Consider the following 25,338-nt stretch of genomic DNA (forward strand, 5'->3'; position numbering starts at 1 on the left):
AAAGGGTGGGAAAGAAAAGCACAGGGCTGCAGCTGATTTTTCAACAGAAGTACACTGGGAGAGTGCAGCTCCAATGCCATTGTTGGTAGAACCAACATTATTGGTATGGGGGGGCTACTGCACAGGACTGAAGGAAGCTGCAGAGGATTGTAAATTTAGTCGGCTCCATCTTGGGTACTGGCCTACAAAGTACCCAGGACATCTTCAAGGAGTGGTGTCTCAGAAAGGCAGTGTCCATTACTAAGGACCCCCAGCACCCAGCACCCTTTTCTCACTGTTACATCAGGTAGGAGGTACAGAAGCCTGAAGGCACACACTCAGCGATTCAGGAACAGCTTCTTCCCGTCTGCCATCCGATTCCTAAATGGACATTGAACCCTTGGACACTGCCTCATTTTTTAAATATATAGTATTTCTGTTTTTAGCACAATTTTTTATCCGTTCAATATACATATACTGTAATTGATTTAGTTATTTATTATTATTATTATTTTTTGGTTTTTTTCTTCTGTATTATGTACTGCATTGTACCGCTGCTGCTAAGCTAACAAATTTCATGTCACACGCCGGTGATAATAAACCTGATTCTGATTCTGAACATCTGATGCATTAACTTTGCTGATGAATGGGTAGGATGGGTCCAGATGTTGCAGGACTGGGGAGGTGGTGAAGCGTCGCTTTAGTTCTGAGAAAGCTCGGTCTGCTTCACTTGTCCATCGAAATCCTGCCGAGGTCTGCTTGGTGAGTGCATTTATGGAGGCTGCAATGAAACTGGAATTTCTGATGAAGCAGTGACAAAAGTTTGCAAAGCCCATGAAACACTTCACCTGTTTGACTGTAGATGGTTTGGGCCACTCTGTGACTGCCTGAAATTTACATGAGTCCATTTGAACACTGGAAGGGGTGAGAATATAGCCCAAGAGTAACGCCTGCTCTTTGTAGAACTCACACATCTCTGGTTTGGTATACACATCTCAGGACCATGCTGGATGCATTCCTGATGAGAGCGGTAATAGATGAGAATGAAGTCCAAGTACACAAAAACAAACTGATTCAACGTGTCCTGGAGCGCGTCATTGTCCAGGGCCTGAAAAGTGCCCAGGGATTTGGCCGGATGAAATGGTATCACAAAGTACTCATAGTGGCCGGCGGAGGTGTTGAATGCTGTCTTCCACTTGTCCCCTCCTCGGATGTGAGTGAAGAGGGTAGCGATTCTTCACCATGATGTTGTTGAGGGGCTGATAATCAATGCAGGGACTGAGCTTGAAAAAGACAAAGAAGCATAGGCTCCTCCGCCAACTGTGTACTATGTAGTGAGGGAGAGGGTGAAGACTGACCATGATCTGAAAATGTAGGAGGCTTGGGGCATTCTCTCACTCTGCCATTCGGTTGCCCAGTTGTGTATTCAAATTGCCAGGTTTATCAGGTCATCCAGGCTGTCCAGTTCATCATGCACTATGGTCTAATGCAGGGCACCTTTCCTTCAGTCCTCATTGGAAAGCAATGATGAGGGATCTCTCGTTCCACCCCTTCTCAACCACAGTCGCGCATAACTGTACTGCATCGTCCCTCACTGTCCCATTCCCCTGATGTAGGTCTAGGAGTTGGTGGACAGCCTTACTGGAAGATCAGACACCCTCTTGAACTCAACTATGAATTGTTGAAAAGACTGGATTGCAGGGAAACCTTGTTCTTGTAGAGAATAAGACAGGTTGAGTGTGGGTCCATCCAAGAGATTCTCCATGTAAGCCAGTTTACACGCATCATCACCGAACCAACCTGACTGGGCGTGGAAAGTCAGCTCGCACTGGGTAATAAAGTTGCTGTAGCCTTTATGGTCACTGGAGTATCTGCCCAGTGGAGGAGTAACTTAATAATAAACTAATACCGCTCCTTTGCAGTTATAAGTTGTAATCTTCCTTCCTGGGACATGGACAAGGTGAGTAGGGAGTGTTGCCATCACTATGCTTCAGTCAGGACTGAACAAGACTGAGGTGAAAGGAAAGGAGTGAAATGCAAATGCTAAGTAACTAATTGGCTGGAACATGCTCACTCAGGGTGAAAGAATTCTTCCTCTGAGCCCTTTCAGCTCCCCGCTTGCGAGGGTGCCCAGACTCCGTGGCTGTGGCAATTTCTACTCCTGTTTTTAATTGTTCTCTATCCTGGAACCAATCTAATGAATTTTTGCTGCACTCCATCTCTGGCAAGTATATATTTTAGATATGTCCCTCTTAGAGCAAGTTGTTGACTTTCCCCAAAACATCCCCAATGGGAGGCTTTGCATCAGCTTTCTTCTGATAACGTTGAAGGGGTATCAAAATGAATGTTTTTAGTTGTGAAGCATCTGTTGCTAGTAGTGCAGCAGTTTTACAGTAATGGACATTCCTCATTTTGCCTTTTGTTTGCAGGGAAGTCGTCATAACCTGGCTGAGTTTAGTGGGAAGGACAAATGCCAGAGCCCTGTTGAACAAAGCAGATCCTCTGCAGAGTCACCATGCCTAGACGACTTGGACCAATACCGATTCTCTGTTGTGTGAGTGCTGGTTTAAGACTATCCATTCTTAAATGTAGTCAGAGCTTTGCAGTGCAATCTTCAAAAAATGTTTTCATTACCTTTATCTAGGTTATCCTTTTGGCACCTAGAACTGGGTTTAATTGGTTCCTTTCCTAATCTGCTGCATAGCTCAAAGCAGGAGGATTATGGTACCTGTTCTTTGATTGACTTCTCTATTATGAAAAGATCAGTGTTAAAAAATTGTGTTAATTAGATTAGCTAGGTACAAGAATAAAGTTAAAAGTGCCATTGTCTAAAAGAAACTAAATCTTACCTTTGAATACTGATTATGTGAGGAAAAAGTGTATGCGTGTAGTTTAACTGTGTACAAACCAGAAGAAAATACATTCTGATCTTACAAAGAGTCACACAGCATCAAAACAGTTTGTACAATCCACCGTGTGAATGCTGACCACCAAATACTTTTCTAATTCCATTCAACATCTGTAGCTTTCAATATGCTGGCCATTTAATTGCTCATCTAGATACTTATTAAATGTTATAAGACTGCATACCTTCACCACCCGCTGAGTCAAAGTATTCCACATTCCACCCACTCTCAGGGTGAAAGAATTCTTCCTCAGAATCTTTTTAAACATGTATATCGTTACCTCCCCCCTTCTACTTTCCACACTCACTCCATCTGTGATTCCCTTGTCCATTTGACCCTCCCCACTAATCTCCCTCCCAGCACTTATCCCTGAAGTGGCCTAAGTGCTATACCTGCCCAAACATCTCCTTCCTTGCCTCCATTCAGGGACCCAAACAGTCCTTCCACTCTTCACCCGCGAGTCTGCTGGGGTCTTCGCCTGTGTCCAGTGCACCTGATGCTCACTTCCTCTACATCGGTGAGACCCGTCGTAAATTGGGGAACCATTTCATTGAGCACCTCCGTACCATCCGCCACAACCTGGACTTCCTGTTGGCCAACCATTTTAATTCTGATTCCCATCCCTGGCCTCCTCTCGCGCCAAGATGGATCCACCCTCAGAGTGAAGAAGCATAACCTTGTATTCTATCTGGGTAGCCTCCAACCTGATGGCATGAATATCGATTTCTCCTTCCAGTAAGCTTACCCCCCCCCCCCCCAATCTTTCCTCTATTGCCCACTCTGACCTCTTACTTCTTCTCACCTACATATCACTTTTCCCTGGGCCCCCTCCTCCTTCCCTTTCTCCTATGGTTTACTCTCCTCTCCTATCAGATTCCGTCTTCTCCTGCCTTTCCCACCCACCTTTATTCACCTATCGCCTTCCAGCTAGCCTCTTTCTCCTCCTCCCTCACCTTTTTATTTTGGCATCTTTCCCTTATCTTCTCAATCCTGAAGAAGGGTCTCGGCCCTAAACATTGATTATCTATTCATTTCCATAGATGCTGTGTGACTTGCTGAGTTCCTCTAGCATTTGGTGTGTGTTATCTTAAATCTTATCCTGGTTTCCTATTCTCAGTCCTATCTATGCCCCTCCTAATTTTGCACTCCTCATTCGGGTACAAAATTGTCTGCACCAAGGAAAACCAAGCCAGCTTCTCCAGTCTCTCCTGATAACGGAAACACTCCATTTCAGGCCACATCTGGTGGATTTCTCCAGTGCAATCATGATCACAGTGTCTTACTGTTAACATCTAAGGGATTGACTTGCAGTACAGAATTAACAGCGAACCCCAATTGCATGTGAATATTTAGTTGCTTGGTTGTAAGTGTTCTTGTGTATCATTCGTATGGAAAGCATTCTGGGGCATGGATTACCATCCCGTGTCAAACATTGTACATTTCCTTCTGCTGCTGCCTCTTTGGTCTACATGTGCAGAATGGAAACAGTATGGACCACAAACAGAGAGGCAGGCTTTAACAAATTTGGCACAACACACAAGCTGCTGGAGGAATTCAGGCTCATTTTGAACCAAAACACTGAATGTCCATTTCCCCCCACAGATGCTGTCTTGCCCACTGAATCCCTCCATCAGTTCGTGGTTGCTCCGGATTGCAACATATGCTATCTCTCGTGTCTCCTCTTAAAGTGACCCAGCAGTAACTTGTATCTTTGATGGGGGTGCAATTAAAGTGACTACTCATAGGGTCAATTCTGAAAATCTGAAACCATCTTTTGAGTTCTATATTAGCACAAGTGCCCAAGGGTTCAGATCCTCTCTCCGATTATACAGCTTTGTTGTCATAATTTCAGGGTGGTGTTACGAACCCCGTAACTGGGTGTCTTACCAGCAAAGATAGAAGTATCCATTGGAGTCTGGTGATACTATTTTCAACAATATTTATTAGTAAAAATACACAAAAATAATATCAATGTAAATATACAGATAACATACGTCATCAATACTAAACCTAAAAGTGTGGGTATAATAATAATCAATAAGAAGTAAGCTCTATCGTTGTCTAGGGGATAATGAATTGTCAGATGGAACTGTAAAGCTCAGTTCAGTTCATGCAGGCTGCGGTAGTTGTTGGTCGCTGTGTTGCAATTGTTGGAGAGAGAGAGAGAGAGAGAGAGAGAGATAACAGTAACAGTTATTGACTTGCCAACTTTCCTTTACGATCTTGATCCATCAATGCGTTGTTGTTGTGGCCATTCACGTATGACCCCTCCGTCCTTTAGCTAGACCGTTTTTCCGTGTTGGACTCGTCACCCAGGCAAGGGTGGACACACACACAAGCCCCCCACCGGTCTCGTAGCGTCTCTCCTGGTGCGTCTGAGGGGTGTTCCCCAGACCTTACTTTTATCCCCACTCATGGGGTCTCAGGTGTCAATCAGGTTGGGATGATGCAACCCATCAAACCAGCCCACTCTGGTTGCCCCCTGAAGGGTTTCAATGAGTAGAACAGTACCTAGTACACAAACCTTCTCCAAAAGACAATAGCAGTAATCAATGGTTCCGTTCTCTTTTGCTAGCTGGAGACATTCCACCTTAGCTGTGCCTCTCTCTCTCATAAATTTGTATGAGCTGTTACCAATAACAACTGTCTTTGCAGCTTTCCTGTGTCTCTCTCATCTCCCCTGATAACAGCATCGGAATAGTAGCGATTTGCGATTCTTCAAAAGGGGGGGGGGGCATTGGCGATTCTGTACCCTTCTGCCCATCAGAGTTGTTCATCATTCGTAACAGTGGGAAACCAGCTTCTGGTATTTCTCAGCTTCAGTCCACCGAAAGACTTCTGACTCTTCCAGCATGCTACTATTCTAAGAGGTCCAGATAGTATGCCAAGTAGTGTAGTTTTGTTAGCAGCAGTGAGCAAACAAGAGGTTGTTGCTCTACCTCCTCCCCAAAAGCCTGACATGACGTGTGCTTGGAAATCTTTCTCTAGTACGCGCAGACAGTTCACTGGAGCATATCTGTGCACTGTCATCTAGTGGAGCCCCTTACCCACTATTTCAATTTATGGTGATCTAAGTGACTTTGACTGTGGAATGACTGTTGGTGTTAGATGGGGTGGTTTGAGTATCTCAAAAAGTGCTGATCTCCTGGGAGATTCACACACAGCAGTCTCTAGAGTTTACAGAGAATAGTAAAAAAAAAGTCCAGTGAGCAACAGTTCTGTGGCCGCAAATACCTTGTTAATGAGAGAGGTCAGAGGAGAATGGCCAGACTGGTACAAGCTGACAGGAGGGTGACGGTAACTCAAATAACCACATGTTACAACAGTGGAGTGCAGAAGAGCACCTCTGGATGCACAACATGTTGAACCTTGAAATGGATGGGCTACAGCAGCAGAAGACTACAAACACATACTCAAATGGCCAATTTATTAGGTACAGGCGGTACCTGAAGTGGCTGCTGAGCGTGAATCTTCTATTGTATGAAACTGAAAAATCTAAATGCTTTCTAATACTTGGAGAATCCAGTAAATTGAATCTCTGTGCTAGTTTCCTTACTCATTGACTGTAACTTTATTGAACTGTGGTTATAGTTAGTTATACAGGATTGAAAAGGGGCCCTTTGGCCCAACTTGTCCACGGTAATGAAGATTCCTAACTAAGCTGGATTCATTTGCCTGCATTTGGCCCATGTGTCTCTAAACCTTTTTAAAAAATCTATGTACATGCCTTTTAAATGCTGTAATTGTTCTCACCTCTGCAAATTCCTCTGGAAGCTTGTTCCATGTAACCCCCATCATCAAATCCTGCTCCTAAGATCACCATAAGAACATTTTCCTCTCACCTTAAACCAATACCCTGGCGTTTTTAGGTTCCCCTCCCCTGGAAAAAGATTGTGCCCATCACCGCTCATGATTTTAGAAGCATCTATAAAGAAATCCTTCATCCTCCTTCTGTTTGTGGAAAACAGTCTCTCCTCAAGCCCTCCAGTCTCTGCAGTAGCCTTATGAATTTTCACTTTACCTTCTCTGGCTTATGCGTTTCCTACTAGATCTGCTCACATTATGCCAGGTGTTGCATCACCAATGTCTCATAGAGCTGCCATATGACATCCCAGCTCCTGTGTCCATTGCAAGTATGCCATACACCTTCTTCACCTCTGTCTAACTTTGCCACCACTTCAGGGCACTATGTACAGTATTGTGCAAAAGTCTTAGGTCTAGTACTGTATTAATTTATGTATTGCACTGTACTACTGCTACAAATAACAAATAAATTTCATGACATATGTGAGTGATATAAACCCAATTCTGATATGGGTCTCTGTTGTGGACTGAGTGTGTGGTGGGGAAGGGAGCGGGGAGTGGGCTGGAAGCACCGGAGAGACATTCTGCAATGATCAGTAAACCAAGTGCTTGGAATCAGATGACCTTGCTGGAGTCTCAAGACTGGGTGCACCTGCACCCACACCACCCCCTACCCCTGACACTCCTTTTGTACTGCCAGTTCTGCACCCCTCCCACGGCACTCCGTCCTCGCCATGCCCAGCCACATTTGCTCCTGCCAGATTTACAAACCCGCTCTGATCCGCATTGACAAATAGTACCGTATTTTCAATCACTTCTAGCTCTGGATCAGAAGCAAAGGCTTCCTTTTGGTACTATGAATAGTATCATCTCTAGGCAAGTAGTGGAGCTGGTATCTTACTGACAGCATCCTGGGTTCAGCTCTGACCTCGAGTGCTGTCAGTACGGAATTTGCACGCTCTCCTTGTGACCATGTGGATTTTATCTAGGTGCTCCAGTTTCCTCCTACACTATAACACAATGATAGTTTCCCCTGGTGTGTAGATGAGTGGTAAAATCCATGGAGAGCTGATGAGAATGTGGATTGATGTAAACGGTCCATGTGGATTTGGTGGATGGAAGGACCTGTTTGCATGCGGTATCACACTGTGATTATGATTAGATACCCATGGGGGTAATCCTGCCGCACAGTGCCTGCAGGTTCAGCTGGCTGCAGTTATGAAGACTCAGGGAAAGGCCACACATCTTTCTACTCTGCGCAATCTCATCCTGATCCAAGTGGGGTTCTGGTATCTGCCCCCGTGGAGCGGATTCTAGCTGTAAATGAATAGTGATGTGCCACCCTCGAGCTGTTTGATGAGTTGATTGAGCAGAAAGATGCCACTTATAACTAGAGAGAGTCTACAATGTAGTACTACCGTAGGTTCTCGTAGAAACAAGTTGGACTCAAGAACTGGGCAGGTACCTGAAAGGACAGAAATTGCAGGGCTGTGGGAAAATGGTGAGGGAGTAGCTGGATTGCTGTAGGAACAATACTAACTTTTTGGGCAGAATAACCTTCCATGCTGTAATCATTCCATGATTCTGTGATTGATTACCAATGTCGTTCTAGACTCAAAGATGATGGGATCATCCTACCAGCAGTCAAGCACAGCTATAGTCATTCAAAACCCATATAAAAGGCACAAGGCTATGAAGGTTTAGATCCAACCATTATAAGATTTGACTTTTGTGATAATTGATTTTTTTTGTAGTTATAAATGATTCTGAGCACATGAACACTGTTCAAAGGCACCTTCCTTCAGGGGAAATAACATCATTTTGCAGAGGTAAGTGATGCTAGTGTGGCAGCTGCTGATGCCTGCTAATCGAGTGTCTCCACCCAGCCACCTATTGACTGAGTACAACCGCAGCTAAATGGTGACTGAAGAACCTGTTGTCATTTGCAGTGCCTATGTGAAGCTTGGGAGCTGTTCAAGCAGGCAATCAGTGGGTTCTGAAACTGCGCACTCAGGTCAATAAATAACATAAATAACAAGAAAATTAAGTAAAGCATCAAGATAGTGCCCTCTGCTCCTAGATGTACTGATGATACTGTTCTACTGTGATTGCAATTTGCTTTCTAAAGATTCACAGGCAGATGGAATGATTAAAAGGACTTTTGGCACACTGGCCAAATGTCATCAGTCAAGGGTCTGAGCATTGAGCATAGAAGTGGGGATGCAGTTGGGTAGGACAGTGGTGAGGCCGCGTTTGCAATATTGTGTTCAATTCTGGTCACTCTACCATCGAGTTGGAAGGAGCGCAGAAAAGATTTACGGGGATTTTCCCAAGACTTAAGAAATGAGTTTCAGGGAAAGGTTGTGCAGGATGAGGCTTCATTCCTTGGAGTGTAGGAGAATAAAGGGTGATCTTATGTATAAAATCATGAGTGTATAGATGGAATGAATGCATGTAGTCATTTTCCCAGCTTTGGAAAATCAAAACCTAGAGGGCAAAGGTTTAAGGTGAAAGGAAAGAGGTTTAATAAGAATCTGAGGGGCAACTTTTTCAACCAGATGATGGTGTGTATATGGAATAAGCTGTCAGAGGAAATGGTTGGGGCAGATATCATAACAACATTTAAAAGACACTTGGATAAGTATGTGGATAGGGAAAGATTTTGAGGCTTATGGGCCAAATTCAGGCAGATGGGACTTGTTCAAATAGGTAAGTTGGTTGGCATTGACCAGTGAACCAATGGGCCCTTTTCCATGCTGTATGACTCCGATATTTGTTGGGAAATGTGGATATGAGCATTATACACATAGTGACATCGCTATACCTGTACGTGTCCAGTTGAATTTTGCGATATGCAGGATTTCACTTGGAAATGATTGCTGGCATGATCTCCTGCAAGTCAAATGGATTTTAATGTGATTGATGCAGAAAAAGAATGTGAATTAATTGATCCAAGTTCTTGATTTCTATGTGAGGACATTGATAGCAGTATCTCACTCCAGGCAAAGGAGGCTTTGTATTCAAATTCTATCTCTGAGACTTGGCAGGACAGAACTGAGGAAGTGCTGTCTTTTGATGAGAAAATAATACAAGGGCTTCTCTAGCATCCTGGTGAATTTTATAGGTGCAATGTCACTTACTGAAAGGAGGGAAGATGTTAGACCTTGAGTCTTGCTCTGTACTTGCACTTGAAATCAATTTATCCAGTCCTAATTCCGTTGTAGGATTTTGTAAATAAACCAGCAGAGGCATTTTAAGTTTAAGGGAAACTGTAACACCTCGCTGTAATGTCGACCAAACACAAAGCATAAAGCGTGGTAACAAAAACTTCATGTCATTATATCATCATGTCAGACCAGTCCCTTAAATGAACCCCAGTTTAAGAATAGCGTTTGTGAATTATGCATATGGTTCCACCCCTACATTACCCTAAACAGGCCCCCACCAGAATTAACCAAAACCAGCATTGTGAGCCTGTCCGGATTTCGGACAAGCCGGCCGGCTTGGCTCTTGTATTCCACGGATGGAGTAACAGCAGGTGCGTCTGGTTCATCCAGAGGTTCTTTGACACACTTATGGACCTGTTGTAACGCTAAGGGCATGGTAGTGGAACCCAACTCTTGGTGGGCTGGTTTAAGGCGATCTATCGAAATACCTTCCTCTGTATGATAAATATCTTTTCTCTCCAATCCAAAACGGGCCATTGTAAGGGGGCCTAAGGGGATGCAGGTGTGTATCATGGCAGAGGAGAATGAATGAGGCGGTGTGTAGGTCAACATTGACACAAGAGTGCTGTACTCTCTGATGGGAGGTAGGAATTGAGTTTGCTGTGAGGAGGGTGGAACACTCCAGGCGGTCGTGGTGTCAGGAATAAAATCAGCTGGCACTTGTAACGACTGCCTGTATACCAACTCACCAGGAACTACTGCAGGTCCTCCTTTGAAGCCATTTAGAACCCCAGGACCTGCTGGAGGCAACATGCCAATACTCATTGTTATGGAAACCCTCAGAGCAGCCTTTAAGGAGTGGTGAAACCACACAGGACTGTGAGTGATACGCCATGGTGTAATGTAGCCTTACACCGAGGTTCTGGCCATTGCATCCCAGAGTTCTGATGTGAATTGGAGACTGCGGTCAGAAAAAATATCAGATGATGTGCCAAACTGGTCAACTGGAGTGCTGATGAACGCCTGGGCCATGGCTGTGGCTTTTGTCGATGGTAGAGGGACAACCTCTGGCACCTGGTGATGGCGTCCACCTTGGTAAGGAAGTGCATGAAATCGTGGGGTGGGGGGGGGGGGTGGAAGAGGACCAACAAGGTCCACATTTGCATGGTCAAACTATCGCTCAGGGATCTCAAAAGGAGTCAATGGTGCCCGAAGATGATGGTTAGTTTTTGACCGCTGGCGCTCAACACAGGCTGCACTCCAGTCATGCACGTCCTTTCTAAGGCTGTGCATCACAATCTTTCGTGCAGCCAGTTTCTGTGAGGCCTTTGGGCCTGGATATGAGAGGTCATGAATGGAGCCAGAAACAGTACCCCTCCAGTTTGTGGACACCATGGGGCGAGAACGACCAGTTGAGACATCGCACAGGAGAGAAACCCCAGATTCCCCAAACTTAATGTCAGCTAATGGCACGCCTGTGACTGCTGTTCGGTAAGCCTGGACCTCTGGCTCAGTAGCCTAGTCGGCTGACATACCGGCCTAGTCAACCCTTATGTGTATGGCCTCAATAGCTGGCCGTGAGAGGCAATCAGCCAGGGCATTATTTTACCCCTTGATGCCACTCGTGAACTCTGACTTGTCAGCCAGGTTGCTGCCATGCAGGCCAAGGGTCTAATATCTTGGCTATCACGTGCACGAGGGACTTGTGGTCAATCAGCACTGTCAAATGGCGACCCTATGGTAGAAAATGAAAATGGTGGACAGCCAGATAGAGTCGAGAAGCTCACGGTCAAAGGTGCTGTACTTCCTCTCGGGAGTGGGAGCTACCAGCTGGAGAAGGCGAGGAGCTGCCACACGACTCTGACTCGCTGTTCCTGCACAGCACCCACAGCTCAGCCTGAAGCATCGGTAGTAACGGCGATGGGTGCATTTGGGGAGTGGCTGTGCTTTGGACAGAGCTCGTTTGGTGTCATCAAATACTCTGGTCTTGTCCATTGACCAGTCAAGTACACGATTTAGAGCATTGCAAAGGAGCACAAGTTCAGCAGCTTGTGGAATGAAATGGTGATAGAGATTCACTATACCTAAAAACACTTGTAATTTTTTAGTAGTGCGGGGCGGTGGGAAATCCGTAATAGCGGTGACTTTTGCCGGGAGGAGTTTCTCACCTCCTGTGGAGATGTGATGGCCAAGAAAGTGAATGGTTGAGAACCGAAACTGGCAAATAGCAGGGCTAGTGATCAACCTGTGTTGGCTTAAATGCTGAAAGTGTGCGGAGATGTGATATGTGTTTGGATTTGGATGCACTGGTGACAAATATGTCCAGGTAAACAAAAGGAAAATCTTAAGTCATTACCAGCCATTGGAAAGTCTGTGCTGCAGTTTTCAGCCCAAATGGGCATGTGCTGAAAACTCAGAGGTCAAATAGGGATATCACTGCCATCTTGAGAATGTCCTCCAGAGCACACAGGCATCTGACGTTAGCCCCTGTCTAAATCAACTTTAGAAAATAATAAATTCCCAGCTAAACGTGTTGAAAAGTCTGGGATGTGTGGGACTGGGTGACAGTGAGAAGTGTGGCCTTGTTAAGCTAATCACCACATGGGCGGCAACCACCATCGGGCTTCGGGACCACGTGGAGTGGTGAAGCCCAGGGAATATTCAACCTGCGGGTACAATGCTAAGCCTTTCCACGTTGGCAAACTCAGCCTTCACGGTTGCCAGCTTTTCTGGGTCCATTCTGTGCACAGGGGCATGGAGTGGCAGACCAGTTGTGGAACTGTGGTGCTTGACCCAGGTTTTGTGACTGTAGTTGAGAATGTGGGCTTGGTAAGGTTTTGGATTTCGCCCAGCAGTCGAGTGAACTCACATGCGGTGGTGCATGTGCTTGACAGAGCCGTTGTGGGGAACTTACTGGGGGAGCAGGATAAAGACCCAAGCTCCTTGACACCTACAAGCCGGCGTTTCTTAAGGTCAACCAACAGTCCTTGGGCACACAGGAAATCTGTGTCGAGCTGAGGTCTAGCCAGGATAAAGTCTCTTGTATAATGTCATCCACTGAAGCAGAGCATCACCCGTAGTGTCCCGTAAGTCTGGATCCTGCTGCCGTTGGTGGCTTCCAGTGAGGTTTTGCGCTCTTTGCCTTCTGATCAATAGGTGATGCTGGCAGCACACTCATTTGAGCAGCCATGTCCCATAAGAAGCGTGGCCCTGAAAGGGTCTCCATAATGAACAGTAGATGACCCTGGCAGCTGGAACCCACAGTACTCACAGACCTCTGATGTCCTGACGTGCTGGAACTTTTGAAACTGTAAAAGGGTCAGCGCTTCCTGGCGTTCGTACCAAAGGGAGCGTGGTAAAAGCACAGACCTGATGTCTGTTTCACTGGTGTGGGAGTGCATGCATTGGAGTGACCTGCTGACCGAGGTAGGGAAAGGAGGAGGAATTCTGTGCATCTGCCTGGCTGAGTGTAGACTAGCAGCCATTTTAGCAAAGCTTCCTGTAGTTTCTCATGGGTGCGTTAGCGAGGGCAGTGTGAACATGATCGGGCATTAACTGCATGAAGAGTTCTTTAAAAATAAAGCAAGGATGATGATTAGCAGGAGAGACAGCACGTGGTCCATTCGCTCTGAAGGCCGAGCATCCTCAGGCAGAGAGAGGAGAGCAACTGTTAGGCGTGCCCAGATTCTGATAGTCCAAAAGTCTGTAATAGGTGAATTTTCAATGTGCCATACTTATCGCATTCAGGCCTGTTCAAGCAGATTCACCATTCTCACTGCCATGGAACTACTGAGTGACATTACTACGTAGTAATATCTGGTGTCATCTGTGGAGATTTCTCGCAGTGTGAATTGGACCTTGCTTGTGCAAACTGAACCATGGCATTTTGCTCCCAAAACTCCCAACAGTTTCAAAGTGACAGTGTTGGCTGACATGTTGAATAACTATGGAAATGTCCTAGAACATCCACATCATCAACGTAGGTTTTCCTAAATAAAACGACGCAGGTTTTTTAAGTTTAAGGGAAACCATATCAACTTATGTTATTTTCAACCAAACATAGGACATAAAGTGTGGTAAGAAATCTTAATATCAATACACCAACACGTCAGACACAGCCTCCTAAAGTGAACTCCAACTTAGTGCTGGTGGCTGTGAATGATGCGTGCATTTCCACCACTTACATTACCCTACACTGTAATGCATAAATTGGTGGTAGCATTTCTGACATTTCAGACATTACAGACTACATTTAATTGACTGTGATAAGTTTTGTAATGTCCTAAATAGGATCTGGAAGGGACTACATTAAAACACTTTGCAGCGCACACAAAATGCTGGAGGAACTCAGTTGGCTAGGCAGCTTCTATGGAAAAGAGTAAACGGTCAATGTTTCGGGCTTAACCCTTCGTCAGGTCTAGGGAAAGAAAATGAGGAGTAAGAAGATGGGGGTAGGGGAGGAAAAAGTACAAGGTGATAGGTGATAGGTGAAACTGAGGGAGGGGGTGAAGTAAAGAGCTGGGAAGTTGGTCAGTGAAAGAGATAAAGGCCTGGAGGACAGAGAATCTGATAAGACCATGGAAGAAAGGGAAGGAAGTGGAACACCAGAGGGGTGAGATGGGTAGGTAAGGAGGTAAGTTAAGAGAGAGAAATAGGAATGGGGAATGGTGAAGGAGAGTGGGTGGGGAGGGGTAGGGTAAATATTTTTACTCATTCTTTCTCCTTTAACCCTGGCATGCAAGTGTTTCCTGCCGTGGCTGTGGTTTCTTGCATTATTTCTGTAAAGCAAATTGAGTTACGTTTGCATAGCAGTAGACACTTTACAAAACATCCCTGTGTGCCACAAAAATAAGGGCAGGTTACAATTCTATATTTTCATGTATTTTATGCCCACCTTGAGAGGACCACTGGATTAATGAGATGGCGGTTTCCTTCAGGCAACTATGTTGGTTCATAACATTTAAGTGATATTTACACACCAATTTGAAAAATTACTCTGCTGTGAGGGCAAATTATCGACTAATATAATATGCTCCTGAATTCTTACTTCCTATTGCACTGAGACCTTAATGCTGCCGTTTCATTATTCCGATGCGTAAGTGCGTATCACAGTTGCAAATCTCAGTAGTAAAGATTTGCAAAGTTTCAATTGCACCATTCGACACTGATTCTGCCAAGCCACGTGCGTACGTTGCGATCGTGACACGGTTGATTGCAAAGAAGATTAAAGACACTGATTAAAAAAGCTATGAACACTTCTTTGCATATCTGGGCCTGCTAAATTACCATGGGTTTAATAAAGTAAATTAGAATGAATATCAGGTCATCTGTACTCTCCAGGCCTAGATGGTTGGACATTTGTTTGTTGGTTACATGTAGCGTTAGTAAAGATAACATGGGGAAGAGCATAGTCAGAGATCCCGTGAGTGACTTTTACACAGCTGAGGAGTCTGGACATCATTTTGTGTACTAAAGTCGTCCACATTCTTCAAGGAAGCAAAGCCTGCTAGTTTGAACATTTTTTTTGTACTTACACCAGTCATTACATGGGTCTTGGAAGGAGTATGTGGCAGACACAATGAGCATAAGAGCCGTTAAATGGCTTAGTAGAGTCACATTGTTTGATGCATGTGGTTCTCACACCCAGTCACTGGTTGTGTGTTATGTAAGCATAAAGAAAGCACAGATACATGAAGCAGGGAGCACAAGAGTCAACATATTTACTTTCTATCTGTCCCTTTTTTCATGTTTCTGTAAGATCCCTCTCTGAATTCCAGTAAGTATAGTCCCAGGTGACTCAATCCCTCCTCATAAACTAACCCTTTCTTTTCCAGAATCAACCCTGTGAACCTCCGCTGTACCACCTCCAAAGCCAGTATATCTTCCCTCAACTAAGGAGACTAGAGCTGCACGCGGTACACCAGATGTGGTCTCACCAGTACCTTGTACAGTTGCAGTTGGACGTTCCTGCTGTTAAATTCAACAATGAACACCAATGTTCTGTTTGCCTTCTTGATAATTGTTGCAGCTGCAAACAAGCATTTGAAGTTCATGCACAAGTACTCCCAAGTCCCTCTGCACAACAGCATGCTGCAGTCTTTCACCACTTAACTAATAATGATCTATTTTCCTCCCAATGTGATGAACTCTCCTTTACCAATGCTGTACTCCATTTGCCAGAACCTTGCTCACTTACTTAACCTATCTATAACTGTCTGCAGACTCTCTACATCCTCTGCACAATTTGATTTAGTGTCATTGGCACACTCAGATTCACTACACTCTGGCCCATCTTCCAAATTGTTAATGTAAATTGTGTACAGTTGCAGGCGCAGTGCCGATCCAGTTAACATTCCACCCACCACTGACCATCAACCAGAGAAACACCCATTTTTCCCAACTCTCTGCCTCATATTGGTAAACCAACCCTCTATCCATACTGATACATTGCTCCCAACTCCATGCTTATGATAAGTCTTTTATGCGCCACCTTATCAAATGCCTCTGTACTTCCTATACCTATTAATGTGGCCACTGAGTGCAAGTTCATGGTCTTCTGCTGCTGTAGCCCATCCACTTCAATGATCAATGTGCTGTGCATTCAGAAATGCTCCTCTGCATATCACATGTAACACATGATTCTTTAGGTTACTGTCACCTTCCTACCTGCTTGAACCAGTCTGGCCATTCCCCTCTGACTTCCCTAATTAACAAAACATTTTTGCCTACAGAACTGCTGCTCACTGAATGATTTTTTGTTTACTGGACCATTCTCTGTAATCTCTAGAGACCGCTGTGTGTGACAATCGCAGGAGATCAGCGGTTTCTGAAATATTCAAGCTACCCTGTCTGAAACCAACAATCATTCCACGGCCAAGGTCACTGAGATCAATTTCTTCCCCATTCTAATGTTTGCTCTGAACAACTACTGAACCTCTTGACCATGTGTGCATGCTTTTAAGCGTTGCGTTGCTGCCACATGATTGGCCGCAGATTACATATTTGCATTAACCAGCAGGTGTACCTAATAAAGTGGCCACTGAGTGTAAGTGTACAACATCCTTCTGTTCCCCTCTATCCTTTGCACTCATTGTTTCCTTCAAGATCTTCAGTAAGTTTATCAAACATAAGCCACCCTTCATGAATCCATACTGTGCCTCCCTGTGTGAATACTTCTATCCAGATGTCTCATTATTTCTTCCTTAATGATAGGTTTAAGCATTTTCCCAACACAGGCTAACATAACATAACAGGCAGCTAACATAAAAGGTGGGTAACTATAGCTAATTATGGTTACTCACCTTTTGCCTACATCCTTCTTTAAACAGTGGCATGACATTTGCTGTCTTCCAATCCGCTGGGACCTGTCCAAAGTCACCGATCACTGAATCTCCAGTCTTGATTAAAAACCTTTTGTTTTACAGCATGAAGAGTTCTTCTGGGAGGGCATGATTGTGTTCCCTGGGCCTGGTGCACCATGTTTGTCTCTGTATGCCCATAAGCTGAACAAAGGAAACTTCAAGTTCAAGTACATTTATTACAAAAGAATGTATAAATTATACAGCCTTGAGATTTGCTTGCTCACAGGTAGCCACAAAGCAAGAAACCTGAATGAACCCAATTTAAAGAAATAAAAAGAATAAAAATAAAAATAAAAGACCAACACTCGATGTGCATTTATAACAAGATCAGTTAATTAAACATCTCGTCACTGTTGGCCTTCAGACTCCGATATTGATTTAGCAATTTCAGAAATGATCCTGTTACTCCTATTTACACCTCTTCCTGATTATTCTTTTGTTTCTTTACCTCTCCCGTAACCTATCCTCAAAATTGTGCCAACACCCCTTCACGTTTTCTCTCTCCGCGTTTGTTGTGTGATGTGGAGCATTCTGTTTAATTCCTGCTGTTAATGCAGTATATGATTTTGTTCAACAGTTTGATCCTGAAATAAAATTAGCCTCTGGACAGCAATAGAATTTAGTTCCTGGACTCCTGCCAGTGGTTTAACACCAGTCTGGCAGAATGGACCAAAGTTCTAGATTCAACAGACTGGATCATAAGCTGCATTTTTTCAGTTGCTTATTGCCTTGATGTTCCCCTACATGGTCATTGAACTTCCAGGTGAAGCAACACTTTACCCGTGAATCAGCTGGGGTCACTTATTGTGCCCATGATGCGGCCTCCTCTACGTTGGGGGGAACCACTTCGTCGAACACCTCTGCACCATCCACCACAAGTGTGGTGGCTAAACAAGTCAAGTCAAGTCAAGTCCACTTCTTTTTATTAACCAGAGCCTCAATACCTCTCAAAAGCCAAGGTTGCCTTAAACTGTTATCCTTGCCTTTTATGCTGAGAGGAACACACAAACCCCGTATTCTGAAAATTCTACTTTCAAAGGCCTCCCACTTACCAAGTATACTTTTGCCAGAAAACAACCTGTCCCAATCAACACTTGATGATACCATCCTTTCTGATACCATTAAAATTGGCCTTTCTCCCATTTAGAATTTCAACCCAAGGACCAGACCTATCTTTTCCCATAATTACCTTGAAACCAATGGCATTGCGATCAGAATTTCTATAATTGTACCGTGGAGAGCATTCTGACAGGCTGCATCACTGTCTGGTATGGAGGGGCTACTGCACAGGACCGAAAGAAGCTGCAGAGGGTTGAAAACCTAGTCACCTCCATCTTGGGCACTAGCCTACAAAGTACCCAGGACATCTTTAGGGAGCAGTGTTTCATTCAGAGGAACACTTGCCTGACAAATCTGTTGGAATTCTTTGATAAAATAACAATCAGGATAAACAAAGGATAGTCGGTGGATTTTGCTTACTCAGATTTTCAGAGGGCCTTTGACAAGGTGCTGCATAACAAGCTGCTTAATAAGATAAGAGCCTGAGGTGTTACAGGGAAGAAACTACCATGCATAGAAGATCAGTTGACTGGCAGAAGGCTAAGAGTGGGATTAAGGGGCCTTTTCTGGTTGGCTGCCATTAACTAGTGGTGTTCCACCAGTGTCGCTGTTGGAACCACTTCTTCTCATGTTGCATGTCAATGATTTAGATAACAGAATTGATGTTTTTCAGGACAGATTTGCAGATGATACGAGGATAGGTGGAGGGACAGATAGTGTTAAGGGAAAGGAGGCTACCTAGAAGGTGATAGGTGAAGCCAGGTGGGTGGGAAACGTCAAGGGTTCTTCCAACCCCCTCCCCCCCAACCTTCCACTATTCCCCACTCTGATGTTTTTACCTTTTCCACCTGCCTATTACCTCCCCCTATGTCCTCTCCTCTTTCCCTTTCGCCTATGGCCCGCTCTCCTTTTGTATCCGACTCCTTCTTCTCCAACCCTTGACGTTTCCCACCCACCTGGCTTCACCTATCACCTTCTAGGTAGCCTCCTTTCCCTTAACACTATCTGTCCCTCCACCTATCCTCGTATCATCTGCAAATCTGTCCTGAAAAACATCAATTCTGTTATCTAAATCATTGACATGCAACATGAGAAGAAGTGGTTCCAACAGCGACACTGGTGGAACACCACTAGTTAATGGCAGCCAACCAGAAAAGGCCCCTTAATCCCACTCTTAGCCTTCTGCCAGTCAACTGATCTTCTATGCATGGTAGTTTCTTCCCTGTAACACCTCAGGCTCTTATCTTATTAAGCAGCTTGTTATGCAGCACCTTGTCAAAGGCCTTCTGAAAATCTGAGTAAGCAAAATCCACCGACTATCCTTTGTCTATCCTGATTGTTATTTTATCAAAGAATTCCAACAGATTTGTCAGGCAAGTGTTCCTCTGAATGAAACACTGCTCCCTAAAGATGTCCTGGGTACTTTGTAGGCTAGTGCCCAAGATGGAGCTGACTAGGTTTTCAACCCTCTGCAGCTTCTTTCGGTCCTGTGCAGTAGCCCCTCCATACCAGACAGTGATGCAGCCTGTCAGAATGCTCTCCACGGTACAATTATAGAAATTCTGATCGCAATGCCATTGGTTTCAAGGTAATTATGGGAAAAGATAGGTCTGGTCCTTGGGTTGAAATTCTAAATGGGAGAAAGGCCAATTTTAATGGTATCAGAAAGGATGGTATCAACAAGTGTTGATTGGGACGGGTTGTTTTCTGGCAAAAGTATACTTGGTAAGTGGGAGGCCTTTGAAAGTAGAATTTTCAGAATACGGAGTTTGTGTGTTCCTGTCAGAATAAAAGGCAAGGATGACAGTTTAAGGCAACCTTGGCTTTTGAGAGGTACTGAGGCTCTGGTTAATAAAAACAAGAAGTGGCATAGCAGAAAAAGGCAGGTAAGAAGAAGTGAGGTACTTGAGGTGTATAAGGAATGCAAGAGAACATTTAAGAGGGAAATCAGGAAGGTTAAAAGAAGGCAAGGAGATGAGGTGAAGGAGAATACCAAGGGCTTCTACAGATATATTAAAAGCAAAAGAATAGCAGGGGACAAAATTGGTCCTCTGGAAGATCAGAGTGGTAATCTATGTGTGGTCGAGAGAGATGGGGGAAGATCTTGAATGGATTTTTTGCATCTGTATTTACTCAGGAGATGGGCACAAAGTCCATAGAATTGAGGAAAAGCAGCAGAGAGGTCATGGTTAGAGAGCTGGAGATGTTTGCTGTCTTGAAGCAAAGTAGGGTGGATAAATCCCCAGGGCTCAGCAAAGTGTTCCATTGGACCATGTGGGAATCTAGTCCAGAATTTGTAGGGGCACTAGCAGAGATATTTAAAACATCTTTAGCCATGGCTGAGGTGCCAGATGATAGGAGGATAGATAATGTTGTCCCATTGTTTAAGAAAGACTCTAATATTAAACTAAAAATTATAGGCCAGTGAACTTTGCATCAGTAGTGAGAAAGTTATTGGAAGATATTCTAAAGGATTAGTATATAAGTATTTGGATAGACAAGGACTTAAGGGTTAGTCAACATGGCTTTGTGCTTGGTAGGTTGGGTCTAACCAATCTAATAGAGTTTTGAGGAAGCTACCAGGAAAGTTGATGAAGGCAAAGCAGTGGATGTTATCTACATGACTTCAGCAAGGCCTTTGACATGGTCCTGGGTGGGAGGTTGGTCAAGAAGGTTCAGTGCTTGGTGCTCAAAATCAGGTAGTCAATTGGATTAGACGTTGGCTTTATGAGAGAAACCAGAGAGTGGCTGTAGGTGGTTGCCTCTGTGACTAATGGTGTGCTGCAGGGATCGGTGCTGGGTCAGTGGTTCATCGTTTGTCTCAACGATCTAGATGGTAATGTGGTAAACTGGATCAGCAAATTTACAGATGATACCCAGACTGGGGCTGTAGTGAACAGTGAGGAAGACTATCAGCTTGCGGAGTGATCTGGACCACCGAGAAAAATGGGCTGAAAAATGGCAGATGAAATTTAATGCAGACAAGTAGATAGGGCCATAAAGAAAGCTTTTGGCACATTGGCCTTCATGAATCAATGCATTGGGTACAGGAGTTAGGATATTATAGTGAAGTTGTATAAGACATTGATGAGGCCTAATTTGGAGTATTGTGTACAGTGTTGGTCACCTAACTACAGGAAAGATGTAAATAAAATTGAAAGAGTGCAGAGAAAATCTGCAAAGATGTTGCTGGGACTTGAGGACCTGAACTATATGGAAAATTGAATAGTTTAGCACTTTTTTCTCTGGAACATGGAAGATTGAGGAGAGATTTGATTGGGCTATACAAAATTATGAGGGGTATAGATTGGATAAATGCAAGCAGGCCTTTTCCTCTGAGGTTGGGTGAGACTCGAACCAGAGGTCATGGGTTAAGGGTGAAAGGTGAAATGTTTAAGGGGAACATGAGGGGGAAACTTCTTCAGTCAGATGGTGGTGTGAGTATGGAACGACCTGCCAATGTAAGTAGTGGATGCGGGTTCAATTTCAACATTTAAGGGAAATTTGGATAGGTATGTGGATGTTATAGTTATGTTCCGGTTGCAGGTCCATGCGCCTAGACAGATTAATGGTTCAGTATGGACTAGATGGCCGAAGGGCCTGTTTCTGTGTTGTAGTGTTCTATGATTTTATGGGGGTGTTATGGACAGTGTAGAATGTTGTGATAGGTTATAAAGGGGCAATGAGAGGATACAGTGGGACTTAGAAGTACATGTTCTTAGTTCCCTGAAAATGGCAGTACAGGTAGATAGTGTGCTACAGAAGGCAGTTGCCATGGAGGCCTTTATCAATCAGAGCATTATGTGTTTAGACTTTGTTTATATGACCAACATTGGTAATGCCACACTTGGAGTATTGCAATAACATACGTAGCACGAGAGGAACTCAGTGTGCCAGGCAGCATCTCTGTGGGGAAATGGCCAGTTAATGTTTCATGTTGAGATTCTTCATCTGGGTGCTGTCAGACTTGCTGAGTTTCTCCAGTGCTTTGTGTGTAGCTCCAGATTCCAGCATCTGCCGTCTCCGGTGGCTCCTGGAGTTTTATACACAGTTTATGCTACCCTGTAATGGAATGGACATTCCTGAGGAGACTGAGGTCCTTTAACATCTGCCAGACGATGCTGTGGATGTTCTCTGAGTCTGTGATGGCCAGTGCTATCATATTTGCTGTTGTGTGCTGGGGCAGCAGGCTGAGGGTAGCAGACACCAACAGAATCAAAAAACTCATTCGTAAGGCCAGTGATATTGTGGGGGTGGAACTGGACTCTCAGACAGTGGTGTCTGAAAAGAGGATGCTGTCCAAGTTGCATGCCATCTTGGACAATGTCTCCCATCCACTCCATAATGTACTGGTTAGGCACAGGAGTACATTCAGCCAGAGACTCATTCCACTGAGATGAAACACTGAGCGTTATAGGAAGTCATTCCTGCCTGTGGCCATCAAACTTTACAACTCCTCCCTCGGAGTGTCAGACACACTGAGCCAATAGGCTGGTCCTGGACTTATTTCCACTTGGTATAATTTACTTACTATCATTAATTATTTCTGGTTTTATTTTGCTATATTTCTACTCTATTATTGGTTGGTGCAACTGTAACGAAACCGAATTTCCCTCAGGATCAATAAAGTATGTCTGTCTGTCTGACATCACTAAGTTGCAAAGAGTGTAAAGATGATTTACAAGAATGTTGCCAGGTGTCAAAGGCCTGAGTTATAGGGGCAGGTTGGTTGGTGAAGACTTTATTCCTTAGAACATATGAGATTGAGGAGTGATTTAAAATCCTCAGGAACATAGATAGGGTGAATGGACACAGTCTTTTTTTTCCCAGGGAAAGGGAAAGAAAAACTGGCAAAAGTTTAATGCAAGATGGGGAAGATGTAAAAGGAACTGGAAAAGAGGGTGCTAACTCTTTCATGCAGAGGATGGTACCTACCTGAAATGAACTGCCATAAGAAGTGGTTCAGGCAGATACAATGACAATATTTAAAAGTTATTTGGACAGGTGTATGCATAGGTATAGGGATAGGAATATTTTTGGCTCCATCCACCAAAAATCAGACTCCTTCTTCTCCAGCCCTTGATCTTTCCCAGCCACCTGCCTTCACCTAACACCTTCCAGATAGCCTCCTTCCCCTCCCACCACCTTTTTTTTCCCGGCATCTTCCCCCTTCCTTCTCAGTCCTGAAAAAGTGTCTCGGCCTGAAATGTCGACTGTCTATTCATCTCCATGGGTGCTGCCTGGCCTGCTGAGTTCCTTCAGCATTTTGTGTGGGTTGATATAGATTGGAAAGGTTTATAAAAGTAAAAGACAGGGAAAGATATGGGCCGTAACTGAGGAGGATGGGGCTAGCTTAGATGGGCATCTTGGTCAGCATGGATGAGTTGGGTTGAAGAGCTTGTTTTTGTGTTGTATTATTCTATAACTTGATGCTATTGTATTACACTGTGGCCTTTAGCAAATCAGTAGAGAAAGGATCTCCAGCAGTATGTTACACTATTCTTTGTGTACTCCACATAGAAATGTGTGGAAGTCACCGACTTCATGGAGAAATCCATTAGAAATTTGATCCATTTTATTCCAGCATATTTTAATTGCTAATTGATGTAGTTAGATTTTTGTATGTACTAAATAATACCAATGAACACCATGGTCTCCTGCCTATCAATGTGGTGTCAGCACGCTACAGTGCATTGTGTAGCAGAACAGCTGTGCTGAAATGGAATTTCATCTCCTTGCTGTAAAAGTGACCTCAATGTCTTGCTGTCAAGAGGCTGAGAGAGAGAAGGACTGAATCAATTCTTGATTCTGATTAGTTAAAGCTTCAAATTTTTAGTTTTCTTTTGCTTCATTTCTGGGATGCTTTGTCATTTTCTAAATGTATTTGCAAAAAATTAATTAATTTTTGTTATTAAAAATATTTCCTGAGGATCAACAATCAGGCTATTTAAAGTTCAACAATAGTTGAAACTGTTCAAATGATAACAATTACAGGTCAGTTCAGACATGACCCATGTTACTCCTTCAGCGGTAACATCAGTTTACTTTAGTGTTTTGCTGCAACTTGTTACTTTATTCCCTGTCGCCACTCACAGTGTAAGGCTTCTGGATTTTTACACCATCTATTGTTTGGTAGTCCATATGAGGATTTTCAGAAACACGTATGACGTTCATAAAGCAAAACAAATGGGCTTAATCGTACTGGATGTGGATGGGTTGTTCTCCTTGCTGCATGTGCTTTCTGGCACTTAGGTGACTGTGCTGGTGGAAGCTTCCTTCTGATCTTGCTGAAGGAATGACAAGGGCTTCAGATGACAAAACCTCAGACCTTCCTTTCAGCTCGATCTCCGAAAGTCCTTCTCACCTGTCCTTAAATGCTTCTGATGAGATATTTAACAAAGGAACTTCAACATGCTTCTGTTGATCCTCACCAGTTTTTACAGATGCATCACTGCATCACTGATTTTTACAGATACATCAGAGAAGGCATTCTACTTAGATGCACCACAGCTTGGTATGGCAACTGCTCTGTCCAAGACTACAGTATGTTGCAGAGAGTTGTGGACATGGCCCAGTCTATCATACAACCCAGCCTCCCTTCCATTGAGTCTGTCCGTATTTCTCACTATCTCAGGAAAACATCCACCCTCAACCTTTCTCTTTCTTCTCATTCCGTTAGGCAGAAGATCCAAAGGCTTGAAAACGTGAGCCACCAGGCTCAAGGGCAGCTTCTGTCCCACTGCTATAAAACTCTTGAACGTACTTCTTGCATGCTAAGTATGAACTCTTGACTTCACTGTCTATCTCATCACAGCTCTAGCACCATATTGTCTACCTGCACTGCACTTTCCTTGTAACTGTAACACAATATTCTACACCCAGTAATTGCTTTCCCTGAATCAGTTTCAGATTCAGTTTATTGTCATTTAGAAACCACAACTGCAATGCAGTTAAAAAATGAGACAATGTTCCTCCAGAATGATATCACAAAAGCACATGACAAAACAGATGACACCAGAAAATCCACATAACGTTTGGCAATCCCCAGTCCAGAGTCCGGAG

General features: G+C 44.1%; 1 protein-coding gene across 1 annotated transcript in view; it reads left to right on the forward strand.

Moving 5' to 3' along the window:
• ofcc1 (orofacial cleft 1 candidate 1) overlaps nt 1-25,338 on the forward strand; it is a 254,122-nt gene that overhangs the window by 46,921 nt on the left and 181,863 nt on the right. The window contains exon 4 of the mRNA XM_073050909.1: nt 2,409-2,533. Coding sequence (XP_072907010.1) covers nt 2,409-2,533 — 125 coding nt within the window. The remainder of the gene's footprint in view (nt 1-2,408; nt 2,534-25,338) is intronic.

The sequence above is a fragment of the Hemitrygon akajei genome, chromosome 1 (assembly GCF_048418815.1).
Source record: "Hemitrygon akajei chromosome 1, sHemAka1.3, whole genome shotgun sequence".
Classification (NCBI taxonomy): Eukaryota; Metazoa; Chordata; class Chondrichthyes; order Myliobatiformes; family Dasyatidae; genus Hemitrygon; species Hemitrygon akajei.